Source organism: Hyperolius riggenbachi, chromosome 2 (assembly GCF_040937935.1).
Source record: "Hyperolius riggenbachi isolate aHypRig1 chromosome 2, aHypRig1.pri, whole genome shotgun sequence".
In the NCBI taxonomy this organism is placed as follows: Eukaryota; Metazoa; Chordata; class Amphibia; order Anura; family Hyperoliidae; genus Hyperolius; species Hyperolius riggenbachi.
Window position 1 is genome coordinate 449,833,663 of NC_090647.1, and position 17,332 is coordinate 449,850,994.

At 49.7% G+C, this 17,332-nt stretch overlaps 1 protein-coding gene across 1 annotated transcript in view; it reads left to right on the plus strand.

Moving 5' to 3' along the window:
- The first annotated feature begins 14,049 nt into the window (after positions 1–14,049).
- Positions 14,050–17,332, plus strand: part of RNF43 (ring finger protein 43) — a 109,494-nt gene continuing 106,211 nt past the window's right edge. The window contains exon 1 of the mRNA XM_068270045.1: positions 14,050–14,627. Coding sequence (XP_068126146.1) covers positions 14,319–14,627 — 309 coding nt within the window. The 5' untranslated portion in view covers positions 14,050–14,318. The remainder of the gene's footprint in view (positions 14,628–17,332) is intronic.

The window sequence follows — 17,332 nt, forward strand, 5'->3', positions numbered from 1 at the left end:
AGGAGTATGTCCTTGATTTTCGTCGTTGGTCTGGTGATCTGGACTGGAATGACTCAGTACTCAAGTCCCAGTTTCGTTTGGGTCTGTCTGAAGCAGTAAAGGATGAACTTGCCCGTGTGGGAATCCCAGCCACTCTCAAGGAACTTATCCAGCTCTCCATTCAGATCGACCGACGCCTGAGGGAGAGACGCCAGGAAAGAGCCGGAATATCCCGTACCTCTTGGTTTCCTCCTGCTCCATTATCATCCCCCTCTTCCTCCGCAGCCTCTAATACCCTGACAATGGATGAGCCCGAGCCCATGCAATTGGGTCTTGCCCGTTCTCCGCTAACTCCGGAAGAAAGACAACGACGTCGAGCTGCCAACCTCTGCTTATACTGTGGAGCTACAGGACACTTTCTTCAAGATTGCCCTGTTCGCCCTCCAAGTAAGCCTGACTCCTTTCATCCAATGGAACTCCACAGTCCCTTAGCTTCCCCGGCTCACATTCCTCTTTCTCTCCTTCTACAGGGTCCCAGAGGAAAGAACGTTAAGCTCAAAGCCATCGTAGACTCTGGAGCCTGCTCCTGTTTCCTCGATCTCCACCTTGCTCAAGAACTCCAGCTACCCATTCGTCAAAAGAACAAACCTTTACTTGTCCAGCTTGCCAATGGATCAGCTATTCATTCTGGTCCAGTTACTTTAGAGACATTCCCTCTGCTGATCACTATCAAGAATGACCACCAGGAATACCTCTGCTTCGATTTGATTCCTTCCCCGCTGTTTCCTGCCATTCTGGGAATGCCGTGGCTCAAGAGCCATAATCCACTGATTGATTGGGCTTCCGGGGAGGTGTGCTTCAACTCCTCCTACTGCTCCCGTTTCTGCTTTCCAAGCATCGGCCGTCTACTCTGCACCAACTCTGAGAAGGCCTCCTTGATCCCTACAGTCTACCACGATTACTTAGATGTGTTCGACAAGAAAGGGGCTGACTCTCTTCCCCCGCATCGTCTTTATGACTGTCCGGTGAACCTGCAACCCGGAGCAGCCATTCCATACGGCAGGGTCTATCCTCTCTCGGAGCCAGAGTCACAGGTGCTCAAAGAATACATTGAGGACAATCTTAAGAAAGGTTTCATCAGACCTTCCACCTCCCCAGCAGGGGCAGGCATCTTCTTCGTGGAAAAGAAAGACGGCTCCCTGAGACCATGTATTGATTACCGAGCCCTCAATGAAATTACCATCAAGGATCGCTACCCTCTACCTTTGATGTCCGAGCTATTCCAGAGGTTACGATCTGCCAAGGTTTTCACCAAGCTTGATTTAAGGGGAGCCTATAATCTGGTGCGAATCAAGGAAGGAGACGAATGGAAGACTGCCTTTAGATCCCGTTATGGTCATTTCGAGTATCTAGTCATGCCCTTTGGCCTCTGTAACGCTCCAGCAACCTTTCAACGTTTCATCAATGACGTGTTAAGAGACTTTATCGATGATTTTCTCGTTGTTTATCTTGATGATATCCTCATCTTTTCATCTTCATTAGAAGAACACCGGATCCATGTCAAACGAGTCCTCTCTCGCCTACGCACACATGAACTTTATGCCAGGCCCGAGAAGTGCGAATTCGAGCAGGACTGTATCCAGTTCTTGGGTCTTCGGATCTCTGCTGAAGGTATAGAAATGGATTCCAAAAAAGTGTCTGCTATCTTAGACTGGCCAGTACCTTCAGACCGCAGAGCAGTTCAACGTTTCATAGGATTCGCCAATTTCTATAGGAGATTTATTAAGAATTTTTCTAAGACTGTGGCTCCTATTACGCTCCTGACTAAGGTCAATCTTCCGTTTAGATGGTCTTCTGAAGCTCAGTCTGCCTTTGAAGAATTAAAGTTGTTATTCACCTCTGCTCCTATCCTCAAGCATGCAGATCCTTCCCGAGCATTCGTCCTGGAGGTAGACGCCTCGGAGGTAGCAGTAGGGGCCATTCTCTCCCAACGATTTGGTCCTAAAACCATCCTCCACCCGATAGCCTTCTTTTCTAGGAAACTCAGTCCTTCTGAAAAGAATTATAATGTTGCTGACAGAGAACTTTTAGCAATCAAGGCAGCCTTGGAAGAATGGCGCTATCTGTTAGAGGGGGCCGAGCATCCCATCCTTATATTTACTGACCACAGGAACTTGGAGTATTTACGTTCAGCCAAGAGATTGAAGCCTCGACAAGCCCGCTGGGCTCTGTTCTTCTCCAGATTTCGTTTCCACTTAACTTTTCGTCCTGGTGCCAAGAATGCCAAAGCGGATGCACTCTCACGCATGTTCCCTGACGATCCTGCAGCCACTATTGCATCCGATACCATCCTGTCAGCCAATCATTTCCTCCTTCTCCAGACTGGGTTATTGGCTCGGATCAAGCAGATCACATCTACTTTACCTGCGCAGGAGGTTCCTTCTGACCTAGTTTTCCAGGACGGCCTCTTCCTTCATGAAAATAGAGCTTTCATTCCCTCCGAACTCCGTCAGACTGTGTTGGCCAGCTGTCACGATCACAAACTAGCAGGACACTTTGGGGTTACAAGAACTTTGGAACTTCTCAGGAGGGCCTTCTGGTGGCCAACCATGTCCAAGGACTGTAAACAATTTATATATTCCTGTGAGACTTGTGCCAGATCAAAGAGTTCCAGGTCCAAACCCTGGGGTCTACTTAACCCATTACCCGTTCCAGAACGACCTTGGGACAAGATAGCCATGGACTTCATAGTCGAACTACCTCCATCTGAAGGGTTTACCACCATCTTGGTAGTGGTGGATCGTTTTACCAAGATGGCCCACTTTGTGCCTTTAAAGGGACTTCCCTCCGCTGCTATAACGGCTCAAGTGTTCTTAAAAGAGATTGTCCGGCTCCATGGACTCCCTTCTGAAATTGTGTCTGATCGTGGAACACAGTTCACCTCTAGGTTCTGGAAGGAACTTTGCAGACTTTTGAACATTAATTCTTACCTCTCTTCTGGTTACCATCCTCAAACCAATGGCCAGACTGAAAGGACTAACCAAACTCTCGAACAATATTTACGTTGTTTTTCCTCTGTTTCTCAAGATGACTGGTCCAATCTACTTGCTACAGCCGAGTTTGCATATAACAACACCGTCCACGCTGCCACAAAACAGTCCCCATTTTTTGCTAATTTTGCCTATCACCCTGTACACTTACCTGGAATCATAGCTGAATCTTCAGTCCCTACTGTTCAAGATAGGCTAATTTTTTTTGGCAGAAAATTTCAAGAAGATGCAATCTGTTCTACTGGAATCTCAGGAAAGGTCCAAATCTTGGGCTGATAAGAAGCGTAAAGAAGGTCCTAGTCTTTCCCCTGGTGACCTGGTTTGGCTATCTACCAACAATCTACATCTTCGTTGTCCTTCCAGGAAACTGGGCCCTAAGTTTGTGGGTCCTTTCCCCATCGAAAGAGCCATTAATGCAGTAGCGTTCAAGCTGAAGCTTCCGAACTCTATGAACTTACACCCAGTCTTCCATATCTCCTGTCTTAAGAAAGTGGTCTCTGACTGTTTTAATCGCTCTCCTTCTCCTCCTCCTCCTATACTACTTGATGGTCACGAGGAGTATGAAGTAGAAAGGATCTTGGACTGTAGAAGAAGAGGGAGATCTTTCCAGTATTTGGTAAAATGGAAGGGGTTTGGTATTGAGGAAAATTCCTGGGAACCCTCGAGAAACATACATGCACCAAGACTAATTAAGCAGTTTCACACCAAGTTTCCTGGGAAACCTCGTCCAGAAGGCACCCAGAGGTTGCCTCTAGGGGGGGGGCAATGTCATGCTTACCGTCCTGGTCCTCTCCAGCGTCTCCGCGGGCGGGCCCTTACGCGCGCGCGCGCGAGCACGCTGGGATTTGTAGTCCCTGCCTTCTGTCATGGCGCGCATGGCGTTGGGCGCTGCGCGCGCAGCACTGCGCGCGTGCGCTGTGCGCGCACGAGGTTGTGCGCTTGCGCGCGCAAGGTTGCGCGCACGCGCCCTCTGCGCGGCGCGCTGCGCGCATGCGCAGGCGTTAATTTTGGCGCCCAAGCCTCTATTTAAACAGCTCTGCCCTTCTGAGCAGTGCTGTTTGTTCTTGCAGCTTGTACCCGTGAACCTGCTAGTATACTCTGTTGTTTTCCTGATATTGACCTTGGCTTGTGACCCCGACTTCTCCTGATCGCCGCCCGTCTCGACCCCTGGCTTGTGTTATCGATTACGTCTGTCTGCAGCCTGCCCTGACCTTTGGCCTGTCTCCAACCATCCTGATCTCCGCCTGCCCTGACCTCGGCTTGTATCTCAACCTCAAGACTCAGTTACCTGGCTCTCCACATCGAGTCTTCTCCTGTTCTCCAAACCACTGTGGGGCTATCCCGAGCGCAACCTGGTGGGCACTAGGCAGCGAAGCTCCACTTCCCTCTCAAAGGGTTGTGGTCCTGCTTCCCCCTCAAGGGGTCGTGGGTGAAGACCCGTGGTCACTTAGACTCTGTGCTTGGGTGGTCCATCAACATAGTGGTGCGGTCAACAGCTCCCATCCGCAATCCCTAACACACCTGCTGCGCTCTGATCTGACAGTCTCACCTGTTGCACTCCGATCTGACAGTCTCACCTGCCGCACTCCAATCTGACAGTCTCACCTGCCGCACTCCAATCTGACAGTCTCACCTGCCGCACTCCGATTTGACAGTCTCACCTGCCGCACTCCGATCTGACAGTCTCACCTGTCGCGCTCCGATCTGACAGTCTCACTTGCCGCACTCCGATCTGACAGTCTCACCTGCCGCCCTCCAATCTGGCAGTCTCACCTGCCGCACTCTGATCTGACAGTCTCACCTGCCGCACTCTGATCTGACAGTCTCACCTGCCGCACTCCGATTTGACAGTCTCACCTGCCGAACTCTGATCTGACAGTGTCACCTGCCGCGCTCTGGAATGACAGTCTCACCTGCCGCGCTCTGAAATGACAGTCTCACCTGCCGCACTCTGATCTGACAGTCTCACCTGCCGCACTCTGATCTGACAGTCTCACCTGCCGCACCCTGTGCACTGAGGGAAGATGTCAGCTGTCATATGACAGCTTAATCTCCCCTCTCGGGTGTGCATGATCGCGTCGGGAGCGAAAATGGCAGGTGTCGTAAATCCTACGCCTCATCAGGCTTAGACAGCCACAAGTGTGGCTTAGGATTTACGCTCAGTAGTCCCCAAAAGGTTAACTAACTTAACTCATGGTTTATCCCTACTTATTTGATTTAACTCATGATTTATCTCTCCTTATTTATCTCATTAATTATCTCTCCTTATTTGTTCATCTCATGCATTAGTTCTCCTTACAGTTAAGGTGAAAAATAAAGAAGCTTTGTGAATCAACCCAAATTAATTATATTAACCTAATTAGCGTTATGCCTGACACTGTGGCCCCAGGAGTACCCCTTAATAAATGTTTTGTTCCAAATTACTGTAAATCCTCTAGCTAGCTAGTAGGGATCCCCCCGTTTATACATTACCCCCCCCCCCCCCCCGGATCCAGCGATCGCACAGCCCCGGTCTCTCTATGGGGAGGATCGGGTTTGCGCATGACGTCATGAGGAGCGGGCACAAAATAGCAAAACCTCCTGAGCGGCGTAATGCTCAGGAGGTTAAGGTCTTGGCAACAGTCTGTTGAACACATTTTAAATCTTCGATTGGAGAACATGGGCGTAAGAACTTTGGCCATTACTCTGACCTGACAGTCTCAACTGCCGTACTCCAGTCTGACAGTCTCACCTGCTGCACTCTGATCTGACAATCTTACCTGACGCACTCCGATCTGACAGTCTCACCTGCCGCACTCCGATCAGATAGTCTCACCTGCCGCACTCTGATCTGACAAGCTCACCTGCCGCAGTCTGATCTGACAGTCTCACCTGCCGCATTCCGATCTGACAGTCTCACCTGCCGCGCTCCGATCTGACAGTCTCACCTGCCGCGCTTCGATCTGACAGTCTCACCTGCCACGCTCCAATCTGACAGTCTCACCTACCGCGCTCCGATCTGACAGTCTCACCTGCCGCGCTCCGATCTGACAGTCTCACCTGCCGCGCTCCGATCTGACAGTCTCACCTGCCGCGCTCCGATCTGACAGTCTCACCTGCCGCTCTCCAATCTGACAGTCTCACCTGCCGCGCTCCGATCTGACAGTCTCACCTGCCGCACTCCGATTTGACAGTCTCACCTGCCGCGCTCTGATCTGACAGTCTCAACTGCAGCGCTCTGACCTGACAGTGTCACCTGCCGCACTCCGATCTGACAGTCTCACCTGCCCAACTTCAATCTGACAGTCTCACCTGCCGCACTCCAATCTGACAGTCTCACCTGCCACACTCCGATCTGACAGTCTCACCTGCCACACTCCGATCTGACAGTCCCACCTGCCACGCTCTGATCTGACAGTCCCACCTGTCGTGCTCCGATCTGACAGTCTCACCTGCCGCACTCCAATCTGACAGTCTCACCTGCCGCACTCCAATCTGACAGTCTCACCTGCCGCACTCCAATCCGACAGTCTCACCTGCCGCACTCCGATTTGACAGTCTCACCTGCCGCGCTCTGATCTGACAGTCTCAACTGCAGCGCTCTGACCTGACAGTGTCACCTGCCGCACTCTGATCTGACAGTCTCACCTGCCGCACTCTGATCTGACAGTCTCACCTGCCGCACTCTGATCTGACAGTCTCACCTGCCGCACTCCGATTTGACAGTCTCACCTGCCGAACTCTGATCTGACAGTGTCACCTGCCGCGCTCTGAAATGACAGTCTCACCTGCCGTACTCTGATCTGACAGTCTCACCTGCCGCACTCTGATCTGACAGTCTTACCTGCCGCACTCAGATCTGACAGTCTCACATGCCGCACTCTGATCTGACAGTCTCACCTGCCGCACTCTGATCTGACAGACTCACCTGCCGCACTTTGATCTGACAGTCTCACCTACCATGCTCTTATCTGACAATCTCACCTGATGCGCTCTGATCTCACAGTCTCACGTGCCACGCTCTGATTTTGTGAGATAAACTTCAGCTATACCCATGGTAAGTGGTAAATGATGTGGTGGGAAGAGTATTCTCCAGGAATATATTCGCTGGAGGGCTCCCTTGCTTGTAATTATGCCTGATCCGTGCATTAAGATCTCTTTTTATCTTATACCTTACTACAGGTAATTTCTATCCTCCCTCAAAAAGGTAGTAATTAAAACCTTCTCTAGATTCCACAGCCCTCTCCATCTACCATATTGTTTAATTTCACCCTTCACACAGACTACTGGAACGACATGTCCATGCAAAATGTTTGCTTGCCTGAAGTCTGGCTTTCACCTCAGCCATGCTACAGAAACAGCTCTTACCAAAGTGACAGCTAAACCAAAAGTCACTTATGCCATATCCATCCTTCATAGACAGTGCTCTGTATTTGACATGCTCTGCTCCTCCAGACTCTCCTCTCATCTTTAAAGGAATACTGTAGGGGGGTCAGAGGAAAATGAGTTGAACTTACCCGGGGCTTCTAATGATCCCCCGCAGACCTCCTGTGCCCGTGCAGCTAGTGTTGGGCGAACAGTGTTCGCCACTGTTCGGGTTCTGCAGAACATCACCCTTTTCGGGTGATGTTCGAGTTCGGCCGAACACCTGGTGGTGTTCGGCCAAACTGTTCGGGGTTCACCCGAACTGCGGAATGACTAGCCGAACAGGGCCGAACAGGGCCCCTGTTCGGCCGAACAGGGCCCTGTTTGGCCGAATACTGCCCCACTATGGGGTCGCAGGCATAAGGGGGGAGCATGCCCCGATCGCGGGGGGGGGCGGAAATTCCCCCCACCCCCTCCGCTAGCGCTCCCCCCTCTGCCCGCTTCCCCATACAAAAGTTTCAGGAAGTAGAACAGTACCGGTGGTACTAGTGGGTGGCTGGCAGTGGGCGGCACTGTGAAGTGAGTGATTGAGGAGGAGGAGTCCGGAGAGTGACGCGTTGAGGGAGGCCGGGCAGCGGGCGGTTCAGCAGTAGTACATAAGGGGGCATAAGGGAGGAGCGCTAGCGGAGGGGGGAATTTCCGACCCCCCCCCGCGATCGGGGCATGCTCCCCCCTTATGCCTGCGACCCCATAGGGCCCCCAAAAGCGGGATGTTCGGGGAGTTCGGGGTTCGGCCCGAACATGCCGAACATCGCGGCCATGTTCGGCGAACTTTCCCGAACCCGAACATCCAGGTGTTCGCCCAACACTACGTGCAGCCACTCACCGATGCTCCGGCCCCGCCTCCAATTCACTTCTGGAATTTCAGACTTTAAAGTCTGAAAACCACTGCGCCTGCGTTGCCATGTCCTCGCACCCACTGACGTCACCAGAGGTGTATAGCACAACCCCAGTATGGTCTGTGCCTGCGCAGTACGCTCCTGGTGACATCAGCGGGAGCAAGGACACAGCAACGCAGGCACAGTGGTTTTCAGACTTTAAAGTCTGAAATCCCAGACGTGAACTGGAGGCGGGGCCGGAGCATCGGTGAGTGGCTGCGCTGGCACAGGATGTTTGCGGGGGCCATTAGAAGCCCTGGTTAAGTTCAACTCATTTTCTCCCGACCCCCCTACAGTATTCCTTTAACCACTTGCCGACCGCACGCTTATACCGTGCGTCGGCAAAGTGGCAGCTGCAGGACCAGCGACGCAGTATTGCGTCGCCAGCTGCAGGCTGATTAATCAGGAAGCAGCCGCTCGTGCGAGTGGCTGCTTCCTGTCAATTCACGGCGGGGGGCTCCGTGAATAGCCTGCGGGCCGCCGATGGCGGCTCGCAGGCTAAATGTAAACACAAGCGGAAATAATCCGCTTTGTTTACATTGTACGGCGCTGCTGCGCAGCAGCGCCGTAAGGCAGATCGGCGATCCCCGGCCAATCAGCGGCCGGGGATCGCCGCCATGTGACAGGAGACAGCCTGTCACAGGCTGCACAGGACGGATAGCGTCCTGTGCAGCCCGGATCTCCAGGGGGGGCCATGTAGGAGAGGGAGGGGGAGGATTTTGCCGCGGAGGGGGGCTTTGAGGTGCCCCCCCCCCGCAACACCCGGCAGGCAGGAGCGATCAGACCCCCCCAGCACATCATCCCCCTAGTGGGGAAAAAAGGGGGCGATCTGGTCGCTCTGCCTGCACGCTGATCTGTGCTGGGGGCTGCAGAGCCCACCCAGCACAGATCAGCTAAAACAGCGCTGGTCCTTAAGGGGGGGTAAAGGGTGGGTCCTCAAGTGGTTAAATTGTACCTTAGATGACAAAAGCAAAAGGATTTATACCTACTTGGGACTTCTATCCTTTTGTACTTTGTCAGCTTGATCTGTGTCCATCCTGTCCCCTCAGTTTGCCCGCAGTCAGCTCTGGTAACTAATTTGCATGCACAGCCCTGGCGGTGCACATCCTTTGTCGATTTCCTGTGTCTGAGAGCGTTCTGTGCCTGCATGGTTATAAACCTTGGCTAACTGGGCAAGCACAGAATGCTTCTGGCTAAGGAAGTACAGCCAAGGAGGTGCATGTCTAGGGCTGTGCATGTGCAGTTGTCAGCCACTACCGGGGGTGACAGTGGGAGAACATAGGGGATTAGATGGACACCGATTGAGCTGACAGTGTACAGGGGCAATACAAACATGACCACTCGGCTGCCCTAGATCTTGTTGCAACCCTCAGCTCTCGTATCATCTATTCTATTGCCCTAAACCCAACCTTGGCAGACCACCCTCACAGGGGCAGGTTTAAGGAGCACCGGAGCCCTGGGACAAACCAAAGCGGGGGTCCCCTGCCCGAACACCTTAACCCCCCCCCCCCCCCATGGCCATTACCACTGTGCTCTCCGGGGCTCTTGCGTGTGAAGCTGCAGCAGTAATTACTCACCTGTCCCGGTGGGCGGGGGCTGCACAGTCCGAGCAGTCTAGCCACGCTGTCCTTCTCTATGACCTGACACGTGTTTACACATAACATGCGCTGGGTCATAGAGGAGGAGGACATCGTGGCTAGTCTGCCCGGACTGTGCAGCCCCCGCCCATCGTGACAGATGAGTAATTACTGCTGCAGCTTCACATGCAAGGGCCTCGGAGAGCGTTAATAGCCATGGGGGGAGGGGGGGTGTAAGTTGTTTGGGCAGGGGGCCACCAGGGAGCAGTGTAAGCAAGGGAAGCAGCATTTGTTAGGGTTGGTGGCATGGGGCCCCTAGGACAATTGCCCCCTTTGCCTCTATGGTAGCGCTGTCCCTGGTCCTCACTAGAGTCCTCCAAAAAGAGACTTTAGAATGCAAATGGAGGAAATCCTGCCTAAACCCTGACTATGTGGAATACAAGACCAAGTTGCTGACATTCCATACTGTCCTAGCTGTCAGCAAACAAAAATACTTTACTGGTCTGATTGGTGCCCAAGCCTCCGACCCACGTCACCTCTTTGCCACATTCAACTCGCTACTTAACCCCACCCCTCCCCCCAACCTCCACCCTCTCACCTGCTGATCTTTCAAACTCATCCAACTCCAATATTCGAAGGGAAATCTCTCTACTCTACTTCCCCTTCCCCTTCCCCCAACCTTCTCCACTCCACTACTAAAATTCTATTTCTGGCCTACAAATTCATGCACAGGACCTGCCCGACCTACATCATTGATCTTGTCCACAGGCACATAGTGGCCCACCCATCTCCAATCCATCAACAACATGCGCCTGTTTTCACTTCTCACTCCCACATTTTATTGCAAGATTTCATCAGGGCTGCCCCCACACTCTGGAACTCACTCTCACCAGCAATCAGACTCACCGCCACCTTTAACTTATTCAAACGAGCCCTCAAGACTCACCTTTTCATGCTCGCCTATTTCCCCGCATCAGTACCATAATAAGTTCTGCTGAGTACCATAATACCGTATGTTCTGTCTCAACAGATGCACCTAATGTGTCTCTACCCCTACCCTTAAGAGTGTAAGCCTCTGGTAGGGCCCTTTATCTTTGTGTTACAAATTGATCATGCATCCCCACTGTTGGGAACCCTGTCACAGACTAAAATCATCTTGATCTATTATAATACAATACAATAACATTTCTATAGCGCTTTTCTCCCATAGGACTCAAAGCGCTTAGGCTCTCTCTCATATTCAGTAGTTGGTAGTAGGATGAAGTATTCACACAACAAAAGTTATATTTCTGCAAATGCCAAACTGAACAGGTGGATTTTCAGTCTGGATTTAAACACGTCCAGGGATGGAGCTGTCCTGATCTGCTGAGGTAAGGAGTCCCAAAACATAGGAGCATCGTGACAGAAGGCTCTGGGACCAAACGTTTCCAAGTGGACTCTGGGTATAACTAGATTATTAGAACCTGTGGATCTGAGATTGCAGGGATTACTACGCAGCTGTAACATTTCTTTCGTGTATCCAGGGCCCAGATTATTTAGTGATTTGAATGTCAGTAGGCCAATCTTGAATAGGACCCTCCATTTTATAGTTAGCCAGTGAAGGGAGTGCAGGACTGGCGTTATGTGGCAGTGACGGGGTTGGTTGGTTAACAGTCTGGCAGCAGTATTCTGTATCAGCTCTAGGCGGTACAAGTCCTTTTTTGGAAGGCCAGTGTAGAGAACATTGCAGTAGTCCAGTTGGGAGGTAATGAAGGCATGAACTAAGGTTGGTAGATCTTCTGGGGGGATGAGGTGCTTGATTTTTGCAATGTTCTTCACGTGAAAATAGGATGATTTCACTACAGCAGAGTTGTAAGTTCTGAAGTTTAAATCCCCATTAATTAGAACTCCCAGGCTACGCTCATGATCAGAGCTGTGTAGATCCGTGCCTCCTATTCCCAGGGGTGAAGACTGCAAGTTGAGGTGTTTTATTGCCATGCGCTGCCCTCTGATCATAAGGACTTCAGTTTTGTCTGCATTTTGTTTCTAAAAGACATTTAGCCTGATTCATTAAAGTGAACCCGAGCCGATACTTCACATCTTGTGAAACATGCAAGGAGCAGCCGCAGGTAATTTAGGAGCACATGCAGAACTATTACACGTAGCGTGCAGCCCTGTATTTAGCTTGAGCTGGTGTCATTTAGGTTGCACTGCTATAGCAGCTCAGCTTAATGAATCAGGCTCATTGAACCCACATGATCCTGTTTTTTGTTCTTGTTCTGTGCTCCTTTTATGTCATACCTTGTATATTAACCCCATCTATCTATTGTACAGCGCTGTGTAATATGTTGGCGCTTAAACTGTAAATACAATAAATAATAATAAAAAGCTGGCCTCAGTTGACGAGTTGAAAAAGTACCTCCTTGGCTCCTCTATAAAAAGAAAAGCTAAAGTAGGGGTCAATATAATAAGGAACACAGTAACGGAAAAGGATTAAGGTGAAGTGGGTCCCTAGGCAAGCTAGCACTTTTTGCCCAGTGCTGATGGTCACCTGGCTTCTTTAGTTAGATTTGGTAAGTGACAGCATCCACCAGGCCCCTAGACTCTTTCCAGGCTCTAGACAGCTGCCTAGGATTGCCTTGTGGATGATCCGGCTCTGCACAGTAATGAAAAACAGTATGTTAGTGAGGGAGTATATAAAGAGCCCCATTATAGGGAGCACTATAATTGTGGGAGCTATAGAGACACTAACACTGGTTACTGTAGTAGGGAGTAATAAAGAGGAGGAACATGCTAAACAAGGAGATTGTTACATTACAAAAAGTTTTTAGCCACATCTTCTTTTACAGAGGAACTTTAGCGAAACGGAGGAAAAAAATAAATCAATGCATTGCAAAGTGAGAAATTAAAAAATACAGGAGAGATCAAAAAATGATTGATATTTGCCATGTAATTTGTTCATAGTTACTATGTAACTATGTTTGATCCACAATGAGCCCACACATCATCACCTTTACCACACCAGCTGCCATTATTTATAACCATACCCACTAACATTGCGATAGGCTAAATGGTTGTTGTGTTATAGACAGGGCCGCCATCAGAATTTTCTGGGCCCCATACTTGGCAAAACTACAGGGCCCCACTCACGCCAAATAACAATCTGATAGGCAGATTGTGTGGGTGCAGAGCCACGGTATGTGGGGTAGAGTCATTAGCAACTTGCCTGTCGCCCATAACTCCCTCCCACCTGCATTGTTGCGTGTTCACCAATCACGCAGCAGGGAAGAGGGAGATGACCACACAACTCCTGTTATGCCACAGTAGAATAATTGCCAGCAGAAGCTCAAGTGGCACTGCCACTGTTTGGGCCCCAGACCTTTCCTGGGCCCCATACTACTGTCCCTCTTGTACCCTCCTGATGGCTGCCCTGGTTATAGATATACATATGCACAGTGGGAGATACTGGTTGCTTGGCAGTTAGTAACAGCTGTTATTTCCCACAATGCAACAAGGTTCACAGACAGGAAACAGCCAGGACCTGGGTCCTAACATCACACTGTGGGAGGGTTTTCACAACAATATCAGCCATACATATCATTATCCCCCGCCCCTTGCTCTATTTGAGAAAACGTAAAGATTTTCATGGGAAAGGGGTATGATTATCAGCTACTGATTGGGATGAAGTACAATCACTGGTTACAGTTCTGTGTCACTTGTCAAAGAAGTACCCACTCCCTCCACTAATTCCCTGAGAATTATTTGAAGGTATTCTCCAGGGTGAAAAAGGTTAAGAGATACACAGAACTCATATTACACGCAAACAGAAAAAAAATATAAGTATATAAGTAGCTATCATGACATGAGAAATGAAATCACATTTCCAAAGTGACCATTCTATGACCTTAGCTAACTCCACTAAAGGGCAACGGCTTCACTGTGTCTGCAGAGCGGCATTCATTGTAAAGCTATACATAAGAAAAAATGATCCGTGTATTATGTGCTGGCTGACAAGCCCAGGCTCCCTGTACGAGCCACATGCAGAGATCAAACAGGAGCAGCGCGCAGGGTAGCTGCCATCTGTGGGCCGGGCTGCAGGGGGAGTCTGGGAGCCAGCAGGACCGCATTCTCTGACTGGGGAGGGGGAGGGGATTGCCTGCAGCTGCTCCACCCTCACTTTGTGTCAGCAGCAGGTAGAAGGCAGCACGGCAGCAGCAGTCAGTCCCGGGGGAAGGAGGGCTCAGTGTCCCGGGTAGGAAGCTGGCAGAGAGAGCAGAGTGTGCGCCGACGCTTCTCACGCTGGGATGATGGTATTGCTCGCCGTCTACAGAGGAGAGGCTGAGCCGCCCTGGATCTACTAGGCGAGGATAAGTGAATGAGAGGAGTCCCCGGGCAGCCTCTATAGCAGGAGCCGTGCATTGCCGAGTGTAGAGGGCCCGCCGCTGTGATGGATGGGGCTGCATGCGGTCCCCTGCCCTGGGGGTAGCGGCTGGGACTGGCAGGCTGCGCTATGGATGCTGCCTGCTGCTGGCTGCAGTATGAGTAGAGCCCGGCCGCAGCTGGCATCCCTCTGGCTGCTGCTCGTGGTCACTCTGCAGGCGAGGCCAGCGCTCACCGAGCCGCAGCGCCACCAGCGAGCCCTCATCAAGGTCTACCCACTGAAGACGGAGCTCTCGAAGATGGAGCCCTCAAACTTCACTGTGGAAGGGGACTTCGCTAAAGTGGCGGACGTAAGCCCCGCCGACGGCAGGTTGTTCCAGGTGAGTGTGACGAGGCCTGGCACTGCCCACATGTTCTTGCTTGTGACAGACGCAGAAGGGGCCCAGCTTGTACCTACCTGGTCAGGATGTCCTACTTGAGGTGCTAAGACGTGCCTGGTGCCTAGCCTCATGCTCTCTAGTGTGCCTAGCCTCATGCTCTCTAGTGTGCCTAGCCTCATGCTCTCTAGTGTAGCTAGCCTCCTGCTCTCTAGTGTAGCTAGCCTCCTGCTCTCTAGTGTAGCTAGCCTCCTGCTCTCTAGTGTGGCTAGCCTCCTGCTCTCTAGTGTGGCTAGCCTCCTGCTCTCTAGTGTGGCTAGCCTCCTGCTCTCTAGTGTGGCTAGCCTCCTGCTCTCTAGTGTGGCTAGCCTCCTGCTCTCTAGTGTGGCTAGCCTCCTGCTCTCTAGTGTGGCTAGCCTCCTGCTCTCTAGTGTGGCTAGCCTCCTGCTCTCTAGTGTGGCTAGCCTCCTGCTCTCTAGTGTGGCTCTCTAGTGTGGCTAGCCTCCTGCTCTCTAGTGTGGCTAGCCTCCCGCTCTCTAGTGTGGCTAGCCTCCCGCTCTCTAGTGTGGCTAGCCTCCCGCTCCCCACTGTGCCTGGTACAACCCCCCAAAAAAAGAAACACGCTCACATCATGCCCAGTGCCTAACCTTATCCCCCCCAATCTCCACTTTGTGCTGGTGCCTAATCTTACTCCCCAAAATCCTCATGGTGTCTAACCTTAACCTCCCCCTTCCTTGATGCCTAGTGCCAAATCTAACCTCCGCATTTCCTGCTAGTCAGTTACCTACACTTAACCTCTGGCCTTTCTTGCTGGGTGTCTAACATTAGCCACCCATCCACTCCTAATGCCAAACTTTTAAGCTGTGAACTCTTCTGCCACCCCAGGATCCTGACCTTAACTTCTTACCTGGTGCCTAACCTTAACCCCCACCTGATTTGCTTGCCTGGTGCCAAACAGTACATCAACACTCCTAGCTCCTAACCTAACTACCCCATTCTTGTCCCAGCCTGACATAATTTTTTTTCCCTGCTTGGTGCCTATATTCCTTCCTGTGGCCTAACTAACCTACGCACATCATCACCTGAAACCTCGCAGGTTACTCGATTTAGGACACCAAGGCACTATACTGCATGGGCTGCTCATCCTAGCTTTGTGTAGCCTACAAGTATCACCTTTTTCATGCAGATAATAGACAAGACTTGATAGTAAGCTAAAGTATTTAAAACACTTTTCAAAATCTTGGTTTTTCTCAAATATTGCATACTGTACGCAATAGACAAGCATTACTATAATGGGTAATAACTTTATTATGATACAGTTTGCCACTTTCTTTACTGGATAAAAATGAAAATACATCTTCAAAAGTTTTCCACCTAGTTGGGATAGAAATGATCAGTGCTGTGCAGCTTCTATCATCGTTTAAAAGATGCATTAAAATACATTGGTATTTGTACCCATTTGTTCTACTGATGGCATGATCATTCTAGCAAACTGTGATGAAGTGCAAAACATTTCTGTTTGAATTCTGTACTGAGGCTTGGAATACTGAATTATGCAGATCAGATGAATTAAATAGAATGGTAAATACTCTTACAAAGCATGGTTTTGTACCTTTTTTGGGGGGGGGGGATTTTATACTTAATGGATATGTGTTCCTTTTCAAGTTTTCATCACAAGAGGAACCACATTAATTGCATATATCACATGATGAAAGGTCATGCTAGGGGTAGGCTGTGTACATGATATATACGGTACCTATTCTTATAAATGCATGTATATATTTGAGGCTTCCTATAATTGAGAAAATAGAAAAAAAAAAAATATATATATATATATATATATATATATATATATATATATATATATATATATATATATATATATATATATATATATATATATATATATATATATATATATATATATATATATATATATATATATATATATATAATTTTTTTTTTTTTTTTTTTTTTTTTTTTTTTTTTAAGCATTGGTGTTTTGTAAAAGGAATTGTTGCATTGAACTTCGTAGTCTTGCTCGAGCTGTGTAGTCTCTCTCAGTTCAGTTGTTGGCGCCCTAGTTAACCATTATCTACGGTAATAATTTAGCGTGAGTGCACCAGACCTGCTGTACTAGGCAGTACACATCCAGGTGAGGTCGGTCACATGGCTGTAAATAGGTGCCGCTCAGTATAGCACACATTTATATGCTAATCCTTTTATGCATGGCAAATACTTCTCTTCTGAGAAATGTATTTGTAAATGCCAAATGTTTTCTTGAATACTACCAATCACAGCAGTGATTTTTGACCTCCTTTTCCTTGCAGGTTAGCTCGGTTTTGGTGTTCAGGCAACTGTTTTATATTTAGGAGTCATGGTGTGTATTCATAAACTGTTTTATAAAGCACAACTACATCCACCTAGCCACCAAGCTAACCTGCTCTGAAGTCTGTATGCAAGAACATCATTAGAAATGCCTTGTTGTCTTAATGCATGGTGATCCTGGGTCCCTGGTTTGAATCCCAGCCAGGGCACTATCTGTATGGAGTTTGTATGTCCACCCCATGTCTGTGTGGGTTTCCCCCAGGCACTCCAGTTTCCTACCACATTCCAAAAACATACAGATACATTGGCTTCCCCCTAAATTGGCCCTAGACTACAGTACATACACTACATGATACATATATAGGAATACGACTATGGTA